Source organism: Trichogramma pretiosum, unplaced genomic scaffold (assembly GCF_000599845.2).
Source record: "Trichogramma pretiosum strain Unisexual culture from Peru unplaced genomic scaffold, Tpre_2.0 scaffold63, whole genome shotgun sequence".
Classification (NCBI taxonomy): Eukaryota; Metazoa; Arthropoda; class Insecta; order Hymenoptera; family Trichogrammatidae; genus Trichogramma; species Trichogramma pretiosum.
In genome coordinates, this window is record NW_019640834.1 from 185,795 (window position 1) to 205,107 (window position 19,313).

The following is a 19,313-nucleotide window of genomic DNA, read 5'->3' on the forward strand; positions in this document are numbered from 1 at the left end:
CAGCGCGAGTTTAAGGCGGTATTATTTCACCAACTTAATGCCTGTGATCAAGAGCATTTCTAGAGATTTATGCGCCCACGTCAAGTCTTGCAAGTTAACTCCGGGGCGCGCGTATGCTTGATGAATGAGATATTTTGATTTGATCTGTATAATCTATTCAATATAGACTCAATTTGGATTTGGATTAACTCTGATAGATAACTTTTTTCTAATATTTTAACCAATTATATTGAGCTTGCGATCATTAAGGGTTCGATGAGTTCTGAAAAAATCAATACTGTGTTATTTGAGAAAAACATAAAATACTCGCTCATCGTTTTTTCTTGTTTATTTTTCGTTTCACAAAATTTGAAAACTGTCGAAAATTCGCACATCAAATATTTCAAAAGCAAACTTTCCTTTCCACACTTTTTGTGTATTTGTTTTACTGAAGAATAATACCATTGTTTATGATACATTTTTTGCCCTGTTATTTCACTTTTATACTTCTCTAATCGCTAAACCTAGTAAACACCGCTAAACAAACAGTATAGTTCAATAAAAGGATATCTTTTAACCTAATTTCCAACGATCTCCACGCAGTCAGTTGTTGCTAACCTTCAGAATTGTCTTTTTACTTTTTCGCTCTGTACCTGCGCTAACTAAATATTAATGTAAAATTTAATTTCACTGCGTGCGTTAATACAACACTCGGCTTATTTTAATTTTGGTATATCCTCAGACTTCATTGGCAAATGGCTCTTGTACACGTGGCTTCATAAAAGCAAGCTTAATGTCGAAAGCTATTTGAGAATAAGGAAACTGCAAGCCACGGAGAAAAAAATATACACTCCTGATAAAAAAATTCAAATTCACATTGTAAAAAAGACCACCCTTACCCGTACAATATGAAGTTTACGACGTCATAAACACCGGAGTTGGGGTGGCAGTATAAAAATACGATAGAAATTGGTGATCCTCAAAGGACCGATCAATGAGTTCCAATCACGTAGAAATAGTCGCACGTGACAAGAAAACAAAGTGACGTCAAGCACTCGTTACTAAGTTTACTTTAACTTTTTTTTGCTTTTTAGCGAGGGCGTCGAAGCGAATTTCACGAATCACTCATGAGTATCCCTGATGGTGTATATTTAAGTGGACTCCAGGCTCCATAGAAAACCGAACGACAAAAAAAATACGACCTTCCCGAAATAACAATCGATTGTATACTTATGACGCGATCCTTTGTCCAGGTAGTAGCACGAAAATACATATTTTTTAGTGAATGTTTCACGGCTCCGCAAGTCGCCTGAAAAAGCACACAGTTTGCACATTTTAAATACATAAACAAAGCAGCTGTAGCGATGCAGAAGCGTTCTTTTACATTTAATACCAGGGTTTATAACGGTTTGCTCGCATCACCCAGCGCCCCGGAAAATAGCACACGCGACGGTGATTTTTTCAAGGCTTAGCCAAAGTATTCTTTTTTGAAATATTTTTTGCCCACATTTCGATATGAAAATCTAGAAATAATGACAGTATTTACATTTTTATTCTCCGTTAAATCTGAATAGGTCCTGCCACTTGTCTATTTAAAACTAAGTTACAGTAGAGCTTAGTCACATTTATAATCTCTTAATATTACAATTTTTTATGCGGAAAATTTCAATTGATTTCTGAAAAATACCCGATATCCTGAGGCTGCTTTTTTATATTATGTTTTCCGATTCAGCGAAAAACACTATTTTCTAGAGATTTACTTATTTCTGGGGTTATTTATGGGTTAGCTTAACGGAACATACAGATCACAGTAATCCAAAATATAATACAGCTAATTGTAATTTATAAAACATGTATGGTTACGCTTCTGTACACATTTACAAGTTGCAGTAGTGACAGTCAGAGAATAGTCAGACGTCACGTCTATTATCCATTTCTCGCGAGCTTGTAGGTTCCAAAGAGAATGATAGTCATTATTTCGACAATTAACTAGTGCACAAAGTGTGAATAAAAAAAGTGATAAATTTACGACTCATTAAATGTAATCGGTCCAACGCTATACCATGGCTACACTCGCGCGCCTTCTCATTTAATGTGCGCGAAAAAAGAAGCTTAGTACTTTGCAGCCTCCCTACCCCCCGCAGTTTTAATGCGAGACTGTCGAAGATTAATTACGCGAAATACAGTTGAGCACGCCGCTCGAACGGCCACTCGATGTACAATATACACGCTCTCGCACAAATAGCCCCCTTCCTCCTCCTGCGCAAGTGAAACACACCGCATTAACGACATTCCATTGTCCGCGCGCCCGAGTCACGGATGTGTACGTAAGAATATTTCACACAGACACGGCCCCCCCCCCCTTCGCTCCCCCCGGGTACGCGTGGACGCTAATACCACGCGCCGGAGCGGTACCGATTAATCATTGTGGATTTATATAAATTATGCCGCTCGCGTAGAACTGGCGCTTATATACGCGTTGCACCGCTGCATGAGAGTTTAACAATTTACTTTTATTTTACTTCTTCTCGTTGTTTCACACTGGCAGCAGCAGTGGCAGAGTTTGCTATTTCTCGTTCTGATGTTAATGGGCTGTGGTGAAATTTTTCGCGCCTCTTTTGTCACGGGCTTTTTTTAACGATGCGTTCAGGTAAATTTTGAATAAACCAGATACAACTTGCTAGTGAATATTTAAATATTCACAACTTTTTACTATATTTTCTTGAAACTACAAAAATTGTTGACGATCGATCAGCTTATATTATATATTAGTTTTTATTACGCCCGATGATTAAATTATCGTTTAAAGATTCATTGCCTACACAATACTTTGGATATTGTATATTTCCGTACTTTTTATTGAATTTATATTTGCGATGAACACTATTTTTATAACATAAAGTGATCGTTATCTTGAAATTAATTAAACTTCAATAGTGCACTAAATTTACCTGAAATATTGAAAAAGAAAACTGTTCTCTTTTATTTCAATGAATTCAGTGTTTCATTAGCTAATTCTCAAAAAAAAGGATAAATTTTAGACAATTTTCAGTGAACTTTTGAGAAGAAAAATATTGTATTATGATTGCAAAGACCTAAACTTCAATAAAAATAGTGTTCAGAATCATACGAATAATGTTCCTCGTACAAAATGAATCAACATCTACTATTTTTTACATAATAGTATAAAATTCAAATCAAAACAATTTCTATGGAAACACTTATTTAACTACTAGTCGACATACAAACATTGTTTTTCAATTCTTTATTTAATTTCTTAAACACATGTATTTATATTCGCGTTATCATTTGCAATAGCCATGTCAACAGTCTTAATTAAAGTGCAGGGCTCGGATAAAAAAAAAACATTTTTCGTGCGATGTACAGATGCGTCACCATCAAACGTGCGGTACATTTTGATGATTAGCTATTGGAGAGAAAATATTGAGGGCATAAATCCAGTGGCCAATGCAGATGCGTGCAGAGAGAGATGACTAGAGTTGCATCGATGCATCATCGAAGGCTGGTCAACGTTTGTGCGTTTGTGTACGCTATCGGATATATATACGTTGCTTGTCGTCGTCGTTGTCAATTCACTTAGGTCAGGCCAAGCGACAGGCGGCAATCGTCGAATCAAGCCTAGTTTCCTTGGCCCAAGTAAAATGGATTGGGTTTACCGCAGAAGCGTATACGTGTACGGCGTGGTTGGCCGTTTATCAAGCTATACCCACACGTCCCGAGCACGTTCTCTATTTCTCCCTCTCTCTATATTCGCCTCTAGCGGGCTAACTTTCGTCTTTCTCCTCCTCTTCCTTTCTTCTTCCTCCTTCGTCCGAACGTTTTCAATCGTAAAACGTATAATATATAATCGAGTCTCGGCCTGTACGCGTGGTTGCGGTGCGCAGCTGTATTATACCGATCGGCTCTCTTGGACTCTTCCACGTGTGGCAAACAATTTCTCTTTCTCTCTCTCTCTCTAGCTCTCTCTTTCGTATGTACAAACTACGCTAGTGAAAGATATCAGTGGCTCGTCAACGCTAAAACTCGTCTTTTGTGCAAGATACTTACTATATGCCAGCTAGCTCGATTCGAAGGATCAAATAGGTCGTGCGCCGATCGAAGCTACTATTGCTATCACTGCTGTTGCTGCTGCTGCTGCTGCTGCTGCTGCTGCTGCTGCCGCTACTGCTGATGCTCTTCATTTGGAACTGCATGTCTCCATCTGTTTAATCGGCGCATTGACAAAAGCCATCCGGTCGATCGAGCTTAGCCTAGTGAAGACGACGAGCGTCGACGACGACGACGACGACGTGCATTGAAATTCGCGCGCGCGTGTTCTCAATTCCAAATATCCCGCTGACTACCTTACCCCCGGCTTCTCTCTTTGCCTATCGTATCTTACTGCATCACCTCGTTTCTTGTTCCGACGCGCTTTAAAAAGTGCGAGCATTTTAAAGAGTATTCCATACATTAAGCGAACTTTTCCTCTCTTTCGTCTGATATACCTTAGAGACGTGAGTGTGTATTTTTTCTGCGCTATCGGAATGCTGATCAAGTCCACGATAAGCAAATCGAAGTGATACAGACGTTGAAAAAAATCTTTTTTATCGAGAGAGCAACCTGCGCCATTTTTGCATTACATATGTGCAGTATGTGTATTTATATCGATCAGTTTAGGCCAGCGCGTGCAGATCGCCTCTATATAAGTTGTACTCTAGGATTTCTATACCCTGAATAGCCATTGGTCGATCGATTGGCCTTTTATGTGTTTTCCAATGAATCTATTTGCAAGCTCGAGCCGATATATAGCTGATGCTGCACCGTCGAAGCCGGTGCGAGCGCCTGAGTCTGTGTACATCAAAAGGAGGAACTCGCTTGGATCCTTTTTCATTCCCTCAATTCTCTTTTACGCGCGTGCACAGAGATAAAGAGAGAGAGAGAGAGAGAGACGAAAGCTTGAGCTCTCCGAACCCGTCTGGTTGTAGCCTTTGTGTAAATATCCAAGAGTTGGCCCTGATACATATTGAGTAACGATATCCCGGTGCATTCGTGACGAGATCACGTTGGGCCAAAAAGCGAAACGACTGTGAATATTGAACGCTTAAGAATTACCTACTGTACACTTAGGCAGGCACACCATATGCATATAGCAAGTTAGAATAAAGCTGATACTCGACAAGTTCAACTTTTCATCTGTGTGGTCATTAAAAGTTCCGAAGAAATCAGAAATCTATGTACACGGCCGTGATACATATTTCAATCTTGTACTGCGCGTATATATCGGCGATTTTGTACATACTCTATGATTGTCGATGAAGTTCCAGCGTGCATGGCGTACAAAAATTTAGAGTAATGCAGCAGATAATCTTACCATATATTGTATGCAAACAGACTGGAAAGTGGAATAATATAAGTTGGGAATAGTGCAAACAGTCGTGGATTTAATATCGTTCTTCGATGTAAATAAAAAAGCTAGGCTCGAGTGACGATATGTCATATGGAGTTTACGCAACGCGACGACGGCAGCCAGGCAGAGATTCCATTGTGTACGTTGCGATGGATATATGCTTGAAATGTATGTCACACGTAATATGCGTACAGCTCCGAGGCTCCATTGTAATTAGATTCTCGTAAAACTTGTAGACGGACTCGCAGGATTCACAAGCCACCCACAATTACGTATTCGTCTCTCTCTCTCTCTTTCTCTAGAGATCTCTTTTTGCATTCATATGCACACTCGTATACATGCACTTATGTATCGATGTGTGCATTACGCTTCAAATCTCACATGGAGGCTCGTTACTCTCCGCGTCACTCGTGCTTGCACATGTTTATTTATACTCACGTATACATATACACATGACATTTGCTTACGAGCAGGCACACACTCACATTCATACGTATTAAGCATAAAGCTTGAAAATTCGATTTGCTCGACTGTGGCGTGATAGAAGCTGCTGCAAAAGCTATACTTTGCGCGTTTGAATATGCTCGCGCGTATGTATAGGTGTGAATATACATTATAATATGAAGGCAAACCTCTGGCAGTTTCGGAGTAAAAATACCCTTTACGCTCGCGCACACATAAACATTTGAACTCTTATTTGACACACGCGTGCTTGCACCAGCTTGACAAGGTCATATAAGTTATACACACACGCTTTCGTGTACTTTTCATATTATATCCGTGAGTCTTGTCGTCTATGCAACGCCTGCACATCGTGCGCACACAATTTCGACTACACACATACGTACAAGCTGCTATACAGCATCAGTACTGTACCACGAGCTAGTAACTACACGGCGTTTCAACCTACCAGAATCGTGGTTTGACGCTTTTCTTCTCTATTTTTACTCTTCTTGCGGTTAGGCAGCTCGCTTTTACTCTGGTACTTTGTGCATTCTCCATGAGTTTTCGCCTCACTGCCACAGGTTGACGCTTTGCGCGTGTCTACGTATGCACGTCACGTAAACATGCAGCGATACCTCTCGCCAATGCTATCTCTCTCTCTCTCACTCTCTCTCTCTTTCTCTGCCATTGGATACACGAGTAATTTTTAGGCTGTTTTTAATTTGTGCCTTGCATTATACAAAATTATCAAGGAATTTGCATGTGCAACGCCTGCATAAGTTGATCTTTCCAATTGCGAAAATTCATTTCCTTCAATGAAATTCGTGCGACGGGATTTTACGCTAATAAACGGTCTCGAGCGTGCATGAATTTTGATTTATCCAAAGTATTCGTATTTGCATCCTGGTATGTAATACCAAGCCGTAAACAAATTGGTTGGAAATTCTATCGATAATAACGAGAACGTGATGTACTTTTATACGACCAATGAGCCAACTCGTGTTTCTCATCGCTCGTCACCCAAAGGGATAAAATATTTGCGAAATTTTACAAAAATGCTGAAATTGAAATTTCAATGATGAAAAAAATATCTGTCATTCGATTGAGAATTTGATTCGATTTTTTTTCTTAACGAAAGCTTGCTTTGTACAACACTTTTCAATCCTAAGTAGTACATTCTACCAGAAAGGTAATTTGCAAATTTCTGAAATTGAAGTCCAATAAAAAAATTATATTGAAAGGTCTGTAACTATTGATGAAATAAAAATTTCTTTTTTTCAAACTCAAAAATCGAAAATTTAAAATAGCTGAAAGAATCTAAAAATACTTTTTTTCTATAACAATTATTTGATAATAAAAAATTGTCGTACCACATTCAATAAATTCACTTTGGATATTTTTAATTATGAGTGGAACCCTATCAGTCCATCGACTACGACAACCCTCTGAGCCCCTGGACTAACAGAAAAATATGAAGCCTCTACCGGCTTCTCATAATTGCGCAGCGGCTCGTCAAATGTCATTGCGTGCAACTCTAACGTAGAGAAATTGTTTCACATTAATTTACTCAAAATTGCGTGCAGAGGTATCGTAGTGCATTACACCGTTTGGTACTCGGCGCCAACGCTGACATCAACGTTGCCGTAGATAGAATAATGTAACCCAGCATCGTGGTTACGACCTGCTCACACGCACGTACAATGAAATTGTCAATCGAGAACGATGGAATCGTATATATAGAGATATATGGGAAAATCGTCTGCTGAGCAACACACGTATATATATATATGTCTATTATATAATGCGGATGAAGAAACCGCACAAAAACTATATGCTTACGCTTGTATATGTTCTTTACATGAGAGGTGATGAGCGAAAAGTGTACGGAAAAAAGCGGCGAGAGGGGGTGAGCTCGGCAGAAATGATGAAATGATAGACGAGCGAAAAAAGACCTAATATGGATTGAACTAATCCTATATCTATAAATGATGATGCCTTCCGTCGACCCGCTCGTGTACGCACTTGAAGGTTTCTTCGGATTAAATGTTGCTTGATTGATCAAGCGCACGATGCTCGCGCGTCGCATATACTCAAGAAGCTTTCTTCTCTCTCTCTCTCTCTCTCTCTCTCTCTTGCAATCAAACTGAGTGTCACGTATTCAGCTTTAAGCTTTTCATGATTATTTTTTACTCCTTTTTCACTTGCTAATAGTTGCTAATAACTTTGCGATCAAGTAAAATTGAACGTGCGACATTCTCATTGTCATTATTTATTTATTTTCAATAGAAGCACGATGTAAATGTTGCTGTAGATAAATGGAGACCTTTTGAGCTATGAATGTAGTAATTTCAAATTATCCCTGCACTCCGGAGCCAATCCGTTATAGAGTATAATTATAAACTGTTTATAGTTAGAAATTGGTGAAAGCGCGAGAAAACATAATCTACTTTTAAATGCCGTATTAAATTTTCATGGCTCTGTAACAATCATAATATCGTTCTACAACGCCAAAAGATGCACCTGTGCATTCTCTCAGGCTGTAACAAAGCCTAAGAATTTTTGTAAGCCTTCTTCGCGTATATTGGCATAAAATCATTCATGTTGCTGATGCTTTTGTTGCGGTCACCGCCATTGCTGGTATTGCTGCTGCAGCAACAGTGACGATGAACAGTTAACGAGTAATTCAATTTAGGCTGGGAGAATATTGCGTACGCAGTTAGGTATACGTGTGCTTAATACACATATATGGGTGACACAGCTTGACTTCAAAACGCATTTATATGTAAATACACGTTATGACAAAATAGGATTTTCCCACACTGGCTCACCGTTCATTTAAAAAGTAAAAATTTTTTCCATCTCGGCGAATCAATGAGGAACGGTTGCCCACTGCTGCTGCCGAGCTGTTATTAAGTCCGATCGCCACATGAGCGTGTCTTTTCGCATTTCAGTTTGGCACGGCTATTACTCCACTGACGTGTGCATCGTCTTCTGAGTTGATGTCGTTATCTTTTTTTTCTATATCTATGGCTCTGATAATAATCCCGGAATAACACGACAGAAACATTGGACACCTGTCGAGCGTGGATTGGTAGTACAAAGTGACAAATATATCCTGGTAAGCTGAATTTGTCATCTATGCTTTCCATTCATTTTAGTTGCATGAGAGAGTCGATAATTGTAAAATCTTTATTTTCCATTGAAATAATTTACAATTTCCACATCTTTTTTCAAAATCATACACAGAGAAATGAATTATGTATCTACGGTTCCGTTGAAAAAAAGATTGACAGAAAAATTTTTGCTCTTTTTTTTAAGCTAGATTTTTTTTAATATCATGGAAGCATTTATGTACGAACTTTTTCAAGATTTCTTGAACATACTTTTTCGTTATAAAAAATGTTAAAAAATCTGTTACACGACATTCTTTGGAATACTCTAAACTATTCACAAACTTTTGTGGAATAACTTCGTGGAAAAATCTTTGAAAATACTTTACTGAGCCAAAGAGTATGGATGATTTTAATTACAGTCCAAATAATTTCCTTGGCACTTTGTGCATTGCAGTTACAAATTCATTTTTTCGCTTCACTGAACAAATTTTTTAGTTCAGAATTTGTTCGAAATTTTAAAATACCGTTAGTACACGTGTGTAACAGAATCAATCGTTCGTAGGAGACCAAGGCAAATAACGCTTTTTTATGCATTCATTGGATTTCATGCAATGCATGCCTAAAGCTCTGTTTCAAAGATATTGATTTTTTTAATGTGTCAAAATAGTTTCAAAATATTTTAATCAGGTAATAATACTTTCTATCTAAAAAAAAATATAATTATAGTCGAGTGAATATATGTAAGTTAACTCAAATAAGATATTTTTATCAAGCTTGATTTCATTTTTATAGACATTTTTCCCACTTTTCTAGTTTAGACTAAATAGGTAATGTACTAGGGATGAGTTTGTGCAAGGTTGAGTAATTTTTAGAACTGGAAGGAATATATATTATTGAAAAAATTCAATTAATTCCCTGATATCGTAACGTCACAAAATTACTTGAGCTATATTATCCCATTGCAGCGTTTGCAAAGTGACATGATTGCACTGTTAACACACACGATAAACGTCATCACTTACATTACTCTCTGAAATTATATACTGATGTAGCGTTCCAATATGCGCACTAATCAATAAACAATAAATCAAATATAAAGACAGGATGGGTTAGAGAGAAATTGCTTTTGTCATTAGTAGCTAGCGAACTTCCATGTTGTTAAAGCTTATACCATACCTTCAAAACTAGGAATTGCTTGAATAGAAAATCCATGGCATCTTCTCTGTTAAATGGAATCTAGTATTACAATGCCATAATCAATAAATAATATTACTTAAATGAAGTTTCCTTAGAGTCAGAATAGAATCAAATTTGTTTCCATTGATGTTTTTTAATCACTATACTAGAAGGGACTAATTTTTAATATCTAGGTAAATTGGGCTATAATAATATTCTACATCTGTGCTGTATATAGTCCGTATTATGATTTGATTTTTATACTAAAAATAAAAAACATAATTATACATTATAAAGTTCAAGAAGAGGAATCTAATCTTTTTTGCAAAAATGGCACATGCTTTAACACGTTTGATTAAAACGTCAGTGATATTTCCAACGATATGGTTGAGAGAAGTTGAATTCAAGCTATTCCAGCAAAGTCAGAGAAAAACTATTCTGTCACACGAGAATTGCTGGAGTTGCAGCGTACGGGTTGAGAGGGAGAGAGAGAGAGCACGAGAGAAGCGAAATATTCTAGCGTCGAATTAATTAGAGAGATAGTGAGTCGAAATGCGCGTCGTCGGAACGACGGTGGCCGTCGTTGTGCAGCGCTAATTGATTGTGGCGTACGAGCCAGGGAGTATGGTACTGACCGTGTGGTAGCATATAGTACACTCGCACATTCACATATATGAAGCTCACATACACTCAGTCATGTAGGTTGCACGAAGGATGCATGGCATGACCAAGAAAAAGAATATTCGCGTAATGCATGATGTAGTTGATGTTGCAAGCCACGCGTTGCCTCACCGTCGATACGGTATAATGAAACTATTTTGAGGGCTCAATGTTAGCCATTGCGGTTGATAGCTACTACATGCGAGATAAAGAGAGAGAGAGAGAGAGAGAGAGAGAGAGAGAGAGAGAGAGAGAGCGAACCCGACACGATCGTCACTATTGCGAAAACGAGAACGAGAGAGAGGTAGTGGGAGTCATTGAATGGCTAATGCAAAAACCAAGTTTCAGAGACATTAGTTCGGAAACGCTAATTTCTATTTTCGGTCAACTATCCAACTGTCGGTTTGGTTTGAATGAAGTTGTGGCTACTATGTGAAATTGATTTACGCTTATTTTGTTAAATATAATTTTTCGATTTTTATTTAAAAAGTCGGTAAAACATTTCATATCAAACGTATTTAAATTTGTAGGATTTTTTTAAGCAATTGCACATTCATTTTCAATGCTAGAGTGTGCGTTTCCAGCTATTTTTTACTTTATATGGCTAGATTGCAATATTCCTTTTGGTCAGAGCAATACATGTTTATGGGATAGTGCGAGTAATTTTCAGAAATATGTACATTTATAAAAACGACTACCCAATTATTTTTCGTCTTCCACTCAGTTCTCTCTAGTGCACTCGCCATCCCGCACCTTCCGCTCTTGCTTATATATCATATACCAAGGTAAGCAGACGAGTCCTTGGTTTTTTTTTCATTCCGCTTCTGTAAATCCCTTTTGCTCTTTCATACGATTTTGCGCATGTTTTTTTTACCTTTTCCCCTTATAGCACAGTAATCTCTGTACTTTTCTTTATTCTCTGTTTTTGTTTTCTTTTGTTTTGCTGCCCCTAGATCTTCCGAATGAGCTTTGTATTCTCATTTTTTACATACTTTACTTCCAGTTGTCGTACATATTTATGCATTCAGTTCATTTTACTTTGAAATATTTCAAAATATATTAACTTTCATAAAATTTCTAGAAAAAAAGTAACTAATCCGACCGCTCATTCTTCGGTAATTTTATTTTTGTGGCTAATTTTCAATGCAATCTTTAAAAATTTGCAGTAATAATAATTTAAGGACCCTAGCTTTAAGTAAAGTAAAGTATTGCGTGCATAAAACAAACCTTATAAGGTAAAAAAGTTAATAGGTGAATGTGATGGGATGCGGCTAAAATTTTTTAATTTTAAATAAAAATAATGTGAAAAAACTTATTTTTAACAATGAAATTTGTTGAATGTTTTAGATTCATCAGAAAAGGTGACAATCTGAATCCTTGATTTCAAAACTCCACCATGAGAATCTTCTTAATGTTGGTGATCCTCATTCTAGAGGTTCAACTCTACTTTCGAGGTAAGTTTCATTTGAGTATTTTGTCATAAATTTGACATCTTGATATGCTAGCTTGTCATCGTATTTATAATTTCTGTTTCAACATAATCCGTTTTGCTGCAAAAAATGTTGATTGAGTTAAAAATAATGCAAATAAATAAGTTGTGATATGTAATCACGTAAGATTCTATCCGATTTTATATGAAAAAGTTTGACGCCCAAACCCATTGAAGGTAAAATATTGATCAAGTTAAGCTTGGCAGAAACTTGCAGTCATAATGAAAAAACATACTCATTAATCTAACTAATTTATCTCGTTTAGAACTTGTTTGACTTTTATCATCTTCTTAGCTTCGCTGAAAGCTCGTACCGCTGTGTAGCTTACCGGTCTTATAAAGCTCAAGCTCAGGTATGGCATACATAATACAAGTTTTGCAGCGAAGCATTTTCGCGTCGGAACAGAAAACACTTAATTCAGTGAGCGCTGATGTCCGACAAGTAATTTCCGGTTATCGTGAGGGTTATCGCGTTGCAGGTACCGTTCGCTTATACTTGGCCTACGCTTCATGCCACGGTATATATCGCGGGGCAACTTTCGCATCTTGTTAGTTGAACAGCCGGAATTCCTGGCAACCTTCCGACACACAGAAGCTTAATTGTTAGTCTCAGTACTTTTTAGGTATCATCGGCTTTATACATCCGATCTCTCGGAAAACTTTTTTTCAGCTTATATTTTTTCCCAAACTTTCCGCATTCGTTGAGACTACACAACACTTATCTTTCAAATTCAATATACAGTTGAATGTAAGTTGTAGTTTAACTTTAGAAAAAAATTACACTATTGTTTGGACTGGAAATCTTTCATTTTTTTTCATTTCAAACAAAAAATGGTGTTTCTTCGAACGAATGATATTTGTAAATTTACGAATAACGATGATTAAAAAATAATTATCGACACATATTGGAAAATGTTTTTTAAAAAATCAAATATTCAATCAATAACTAAGTTGCTAATTTCATTTATGATTTAGCTATATTTAACCCTGCATGCATCAATTAAATGACTCCGAAATAAACTTGAAGAAAGAAAATGTTAATATTTAAGAAACTTTTCAGTCGAGAAAGTTTTGTATCTTTTTGATAGTTCCCTGCGATAGCGCGGTTAAAATACATATACAGATAAGCTCTAGGATTTTTCGTCCACTTTGCAGAAAATTATCCAGGTCAAATTTTATATTTGAGTGAAAGTAGCAGCCGCTATCCATCACTAAGACAAAAATTTCGGAGTTTGGTGGTTTATTGGAATGGCATGGCGGCAACAAAGTCGCTGAAGAAAGTTTTTTTTCAAAGAACGACAGACTGGGAGAAGTGAAAGGCGTCGGTTCCTTTAAAATCAATGCGTTCTATTGTCTCTATCGCTGATTGAGGTCTGAAAATTTCGATAGTTAAAGCTTGCTGGCGCTTATTAATGCGTCAAAGTATAAAGTTTAATCTTTTTTCATTAGTTACGAAAATTGCGTATTCTAACTGTGGAAAAAAATTTCCAGTTCATTTTTCTCTCATTTAAGGTTTTGACTTCAAAATATTTCTTAAAATATTTTTTTCTTAGTAAAGTATCTTTAAAAAACAAACATGGCCAGACTAGGAGCAAAAATGTTACATCCCTCATAACTGCTTAGCACTCGCGATCGAGAACAGTGCTTGAAAACTGTAGTTTTATATTCAGATGGCCTTGCATGGTGCATAGAGGTCATTCTTCGCGAAAACAGCGTGCAATGAACTACACCGTGAACTGCATCGTGATGGTAAGTAGGTGTGGGCATTCAAATAGATTTATATGGTATAAGGTATATTGTAATCAGATTTGGGCCGGTCGACAGTTCTATTGCCCCTAGTTGAACAGTAGGCAGACGTTCGCTTGCGTCGAGCTGAGTCCTCATTTTAACTATAGTGCAACATGCAGCGTTGTCGGTGATTGAGATTTTCGTGAATTATGGTAAGTCCATCGTAGCATAATGTATAAGCTTTGCCTAAAATAACAGGGGAAATTCAATAGCTACGCGGTTAATCTGCGAATCCAATCGACGGCTGCCCATGTATATACGAGCACATGTTTTTGGAAAACTTACGAGTTATTGTATATAGTGCAGATACCCGTGCATCGCGAGCTCGGGATTTCTCGGGAGCATAAACTCTGATATGCGTTCAAAATTCACGTTTGGAGCTTTGCGAATCAAACCACAGCGTATACGGAGCTTTTCAGGTCTCCCGTCGGATGGATGATTTATATCTTCGACTTTTGCAGCATTTTAGAAAAGGAACATCTAACTTGTTAAAATAATGAATCATTCATATATATAAGACCACCGTCTTACTCTCAGTTTTTTTCCGCTTTAAAATCCAAGGATTACTCTGTACTGATTATTATTATATTCGTTAAACTTCAAGTTCAAAGTTTTTACCTTTACGTAAATTTCATGAATTTTATTTTGTAATTAAAAAGTTGCTTTGCTTCTAATGAGGTGCAAAGTGTAGCAAAAAAAAGTATCCACTCTTCTCGACTCGACGTTGGTCTTTTCCAATGTAATCAACATTTTATTAAACTTCGAATCGGGTTCATCAGATTATTTTTCCAGTCTATGAAGAAGCTTTTCTCAAACTTGTTGGCAAATAAAATATAGTTTGTAGATCGCTCGACAATTAGTCGAATGCCAGCTAATTGCAGGAAATGGAAAATATGATCGTTGAACGGAAATTCGATAGCGCGACGCGGTAATTAGTCAAATATATTTCGTGCTCATACACAGGTATACATGGGCGGGCAAGCATATAAATATAGTGCATAGTTGTGGGATTGCCGCGTAAATGCTCACGAAACAGGGGCCTCGGTTCGCGAGTACTCACACTTAGCGCATACTCGCACACTAGCTCGAAACTTGCTAGCTTCCGCGCGTATGTGCGATCGTTTCGCAAAGTCAGTGACTTGGTCGGAATAACTCATATGGTAGTGTGTACATTGAGCATTGTACTCGGGTTGCATAGTTAAAGATGGCGTGCGCGTTGGGGGAGCTGTAACTATTATTATGTCATTAGAGAGATAAAGACGCGGACGTGTACAAGGAGGCTAGAGCTGGTGCGGGAAAATGCGGGAAAGAGGAGCGGCAGCTCTGAGGTTAATGACAATTTTCAAGCTCTCCCTATGACCCTGGCGCTGTAATTAATGTAGCTGTCTCTGCATCCCTCAGCGATAATACGTTCGAGCGGTCGCCGACACAGCTAGCTCGCACTCTTTAAGTGGTTAAGTGAATAACTTCGTCAGAGCTTGCATGTGTAACTGCTCTGCGACTTTGAGGGCTGAACGACAGTAAAGGGAGGGAGAGAGCCAAGTAGATGGAGATATCACGTTGAAATGAGCCTCTCGACGTACTTCATGACGTGCAAGCTGCTGTATGCCTCGGCGTACTATGTAACTAAACTCAGTTTTATGCCGCAGTCATCCGAATCATACAAAGTGCCTTGAGTGATTTCCTCGTTATATACCTTACGATGCTGTAGCAGAACAAATATGATCCAAGTCGATTTTCATGCAGCCGCACGGCAAAATTATTTCGACTTTGGCTGATTGAAATGTAAGATGACGAGACTGTTGCTTTGAACATATTCGACGTTCAAGTTACGTTTCTCGCTTTGAGCTGTGTCACGGGCTTATTTGTACACTGACCTACGTCTTGCGGCAAAATAAGCGATTACCTTTGAACCTCCGTGCACCCACGTACATACGTAAATAAAGGATCAATGCTTGCTTGGACGAGATCATCAGAGTATTTTCTCGCTTTAATTGGCTTGAACAATTTTTAATTAGCTCAAGAGGTGTCCAGGTGTATCCAAAGTCAAATGCAAGAACTGCTACAAAAATTGTATTTTATCTTGAGTACAGGGGAGTTTGATTGAAGGAGGGCTTGCGCGTTAGGCTAGAAGTTAAATTGTCACGAGGAAAATCCACGTGAAATATATTATTGAAAAACGCCGATAGTCAAGGAGTACAAGGAGAAGACTGAAAGTACTTTCGAGATAGTTTTGAATATTCTTTTGTGTATACTATTTTTTTCTGTTTGGTTCACCTATTTATTTTTTTATATCGATGTGTAGTTACCAGGCCGACGTTGGAATGTGGAAGCGACGTGTCTGCAACTATACATCCCCAGCACGATACGCTAGGCTAACTCTTGCAGTTTTGCTGGTCCGAAATAAAATATCGGTAAAATATACACGTACTGCGATATGGTTTCCTCCGAACGTTCAGCAAAAAAGAGCAAGCACAATTTCATGCCCGCACTATCACTTGCTTTTCTTTAAAAACGCCGTGTGTTTTTTTTTCTTTTGCGTTTTTTTTTTATTTTTTATCAAGTCTTTTAGTTTTAAACAAAATGGAAAGTTAGGCATTTCGTTTAATTATCAAAAAATTAAATTAATAACAATGATAACTTATTAATAATTTAGTAAAATGTTCATTTTTGTTTGAAATTGCAGAAAGTCAAGCAAAACAAGATAACCTAGCCAATTCAATAGACAATATAGAAGAAAAAGGATTAAAATTGGAGCCAGCATTCACGGGCATGGCTAAAGATGCTTTGGCCCAGAAAGGTGGAACTGCAATGCTGCCGTGTAAAGTAACTGATCCCGGCGCTGGAATCGTAAGTGCATACTTGCATACTTGGTTAAATTGAAAAAAAATTGACTTAGGAGCTTTAAATTTATCAGATGAACTGAAACTAATACTAACCGCTCTAAATTTTTCATTTTGCACGATGTTAATTCATATTTATAACGATACGTACATTTTATAAAAATCAATATTCGATATTCCATTTTTATATTTGTTTGAAAGTTAAATTGAAGTTCACTATTGTACTTATTTCATTCATTGGTGTTGTTTGCTGCTCAATTTATTAAAAGAATTAAAAAATAAATAACTACATAATGTTCTATGAATATCTATCTATTCTTGTAGTAACGAGTTACTTACTTACGTATCGAAAATCTTGTTATAGACAATCTACCGAGTATTTATGTAACAGAAGGGAATGATGCAGCATTGCTATTTTATGTCGAAGGGTACAATATTGATGAAAATAATTACATTAAATTCAAGATAATTAAATTTAACATTTATATTTTATTTTACGATAACATATCAAAGTGGATGCTGTTTACATGAACCACTCGCATATTGTGTATCAAAGTACCTAAACCCCAGTGGTGTATGTTTATCATCTTCAAAGTTTTCAACTAGTTTTTCTACAATATTTTATGGAAATATTATAAATCAAGTCCATGAATTATATAATTCTGCAAGAAGTTCTTTGAGAGATGTAGTAAAACTCGTACTGTGTCATGCACTTCAGCTGATGAGCATATTAAAAATTTCAATATGATAAAATATCTAGTGGAAAAAAGTCTTTAAACATTTTTTCAATTACTAATGACAAGTTTCACAATGAAATAAAAATGATTTTTATCATACAGTTATTGATAATATTTTTTACACTTAAAAATGGAAAGTAATAACTGTATCATTGTAAAGTTAGATTTTTTTCACACGATACTATTTGAACAAGTTTTAAGAATTGCAGAGCTAAACGAAAAAGCTTGAAAATTGTAGAAGAAATACTACAGAAAACGGATCCAATCATGTGCCGTAAATGGCGCGTGCGACGATAGAGAGTAAGAGAGAGAAAGAGTGAGACATACATACATATATACAGTAGAAAGTAAAGGATGTTTCTTGTTAGCACAAGGCAGCCGCCCAAGGCGTGATGTTTGTCGCCTCGGCTTTTTATAAAAAATTGGAACAAAAAAAAACGAAATAATCGTGAGCGCGTCAGCGACAGTCAAGTCTTTGCCTCTATAATATTCACACGAACTGAGAATATATATGCAATAATATATTATATATAAAAAAACATCTGTCCAAAATAAAAAGCATCATGAGTATAGCTGGAAAAAAATGAGCATTTGTATTCATAACTGCGTGACAGAAAAAAATCGGATAAAATCACGCGTCTGAGCAAAGTATATCATTTTTAAGACTTTCCCTGGGCATGTATGAACGAATCACGTATTCAATTGCATCATATGGGACTTTAGTCGTCTATTTTTGAATCTGCCTACTCTATTTATCTTGTATTGAGTGTCGTTCATAACATTATTTTCTAATAGTTTAGAAAGTTTTCAACATTACACGTGGCTAATTTATAGTAGTAATATTGTTTTCTCAATCATTTTGCGAGATATCTCAATGCTATGCTAGTTATTTTTCTTGCTGACCTAAAAACTCGAAATTAAGGGTCGTGTTTAAAATCAAAATTTATGCAAGTGCTTTGAAAAAACAATTGGGTAACAATAGGAGTAATTTTTCTTAAAATTTATGAATTCATTAGATTAAAAGTAGTAGAAAGAGTTATGAGTTTATTATGATTAAATAATGATTAAGTATATGATTATAGTTTAGAAGATAAAATAAACTCTCTAAAATAAATGATTTAAAATGCTAAAAAGAACTATAAGATATTTCAAATAATTATTGTTTGATTATCATATAAATTTCGCATCAAAGCTATTACTTTTACTTTTTAAGAACTCTACCAAATTTTTCTCTTTTCTCCCTCTGGAACTAACCTTTGCGGTGATTCGAAATACTGATTTTTCCTGCAATGCGTACTGTGTGACGCCATTTCTTGTACTTTGAAAGGTGTCACTGCCATCCAATTTTCATTTCCGGACGATTCGCACGCATTCGTACGTGTTTCTGATTTAATTTCCGCTTCCTCTTTTCTACTGTGGCTGTTGTTGCTAATGCGTCAACTCTCTCTCTCTCTCTCTCTCTCTTCTCTCTTTCTCTTCCTCTCTTTGGTGTCATCGTTTCTCTTTGTCTGTCTCATTTGTTGTTTTTCTTGGGAGTATCGTATGCTATTTTTCGCTCGCTTTTGCATGCTACTTCTTTTTATTTATCTCGTTCACGGCCTCATAGAGTTTCTCTGTTATTTTTCACATTTTTTTATCCAACTTTGCATCCTTCTTCTATGCACTATGTTACTCGAC

The 19,313-nt window shown here is 36.8% G+C and overlaps 1 protein-coding gene across 1 annotated transcript in view; it reads left to right on the top strand.

The window, feature by feature from the left end:
• The window catches only part of LOC106655915 (neural cell adhesion molecule 2-like), a 66,148-nt gene that overhangs the window by 34,588 nt on the left and 12,247 nt on the right, over positions 1–19,313 (top strand). The window contains exons 2-3 of the mRNA XM_014376516.2: positions 12,127–12,233; positions 16,743–16,906. Of these exons, the coding sequence (XP_014232002.1) occupies positions 12,176–12,233; positions 16,743–16,906 (222 nt within the window). The 5' untranslated portion in view covers positions 12,127–12,175. The remainder of the gene's footprint in view (positions 1–12,126; positions 12,234–16,742; positions 16,907–19,313) is intronic.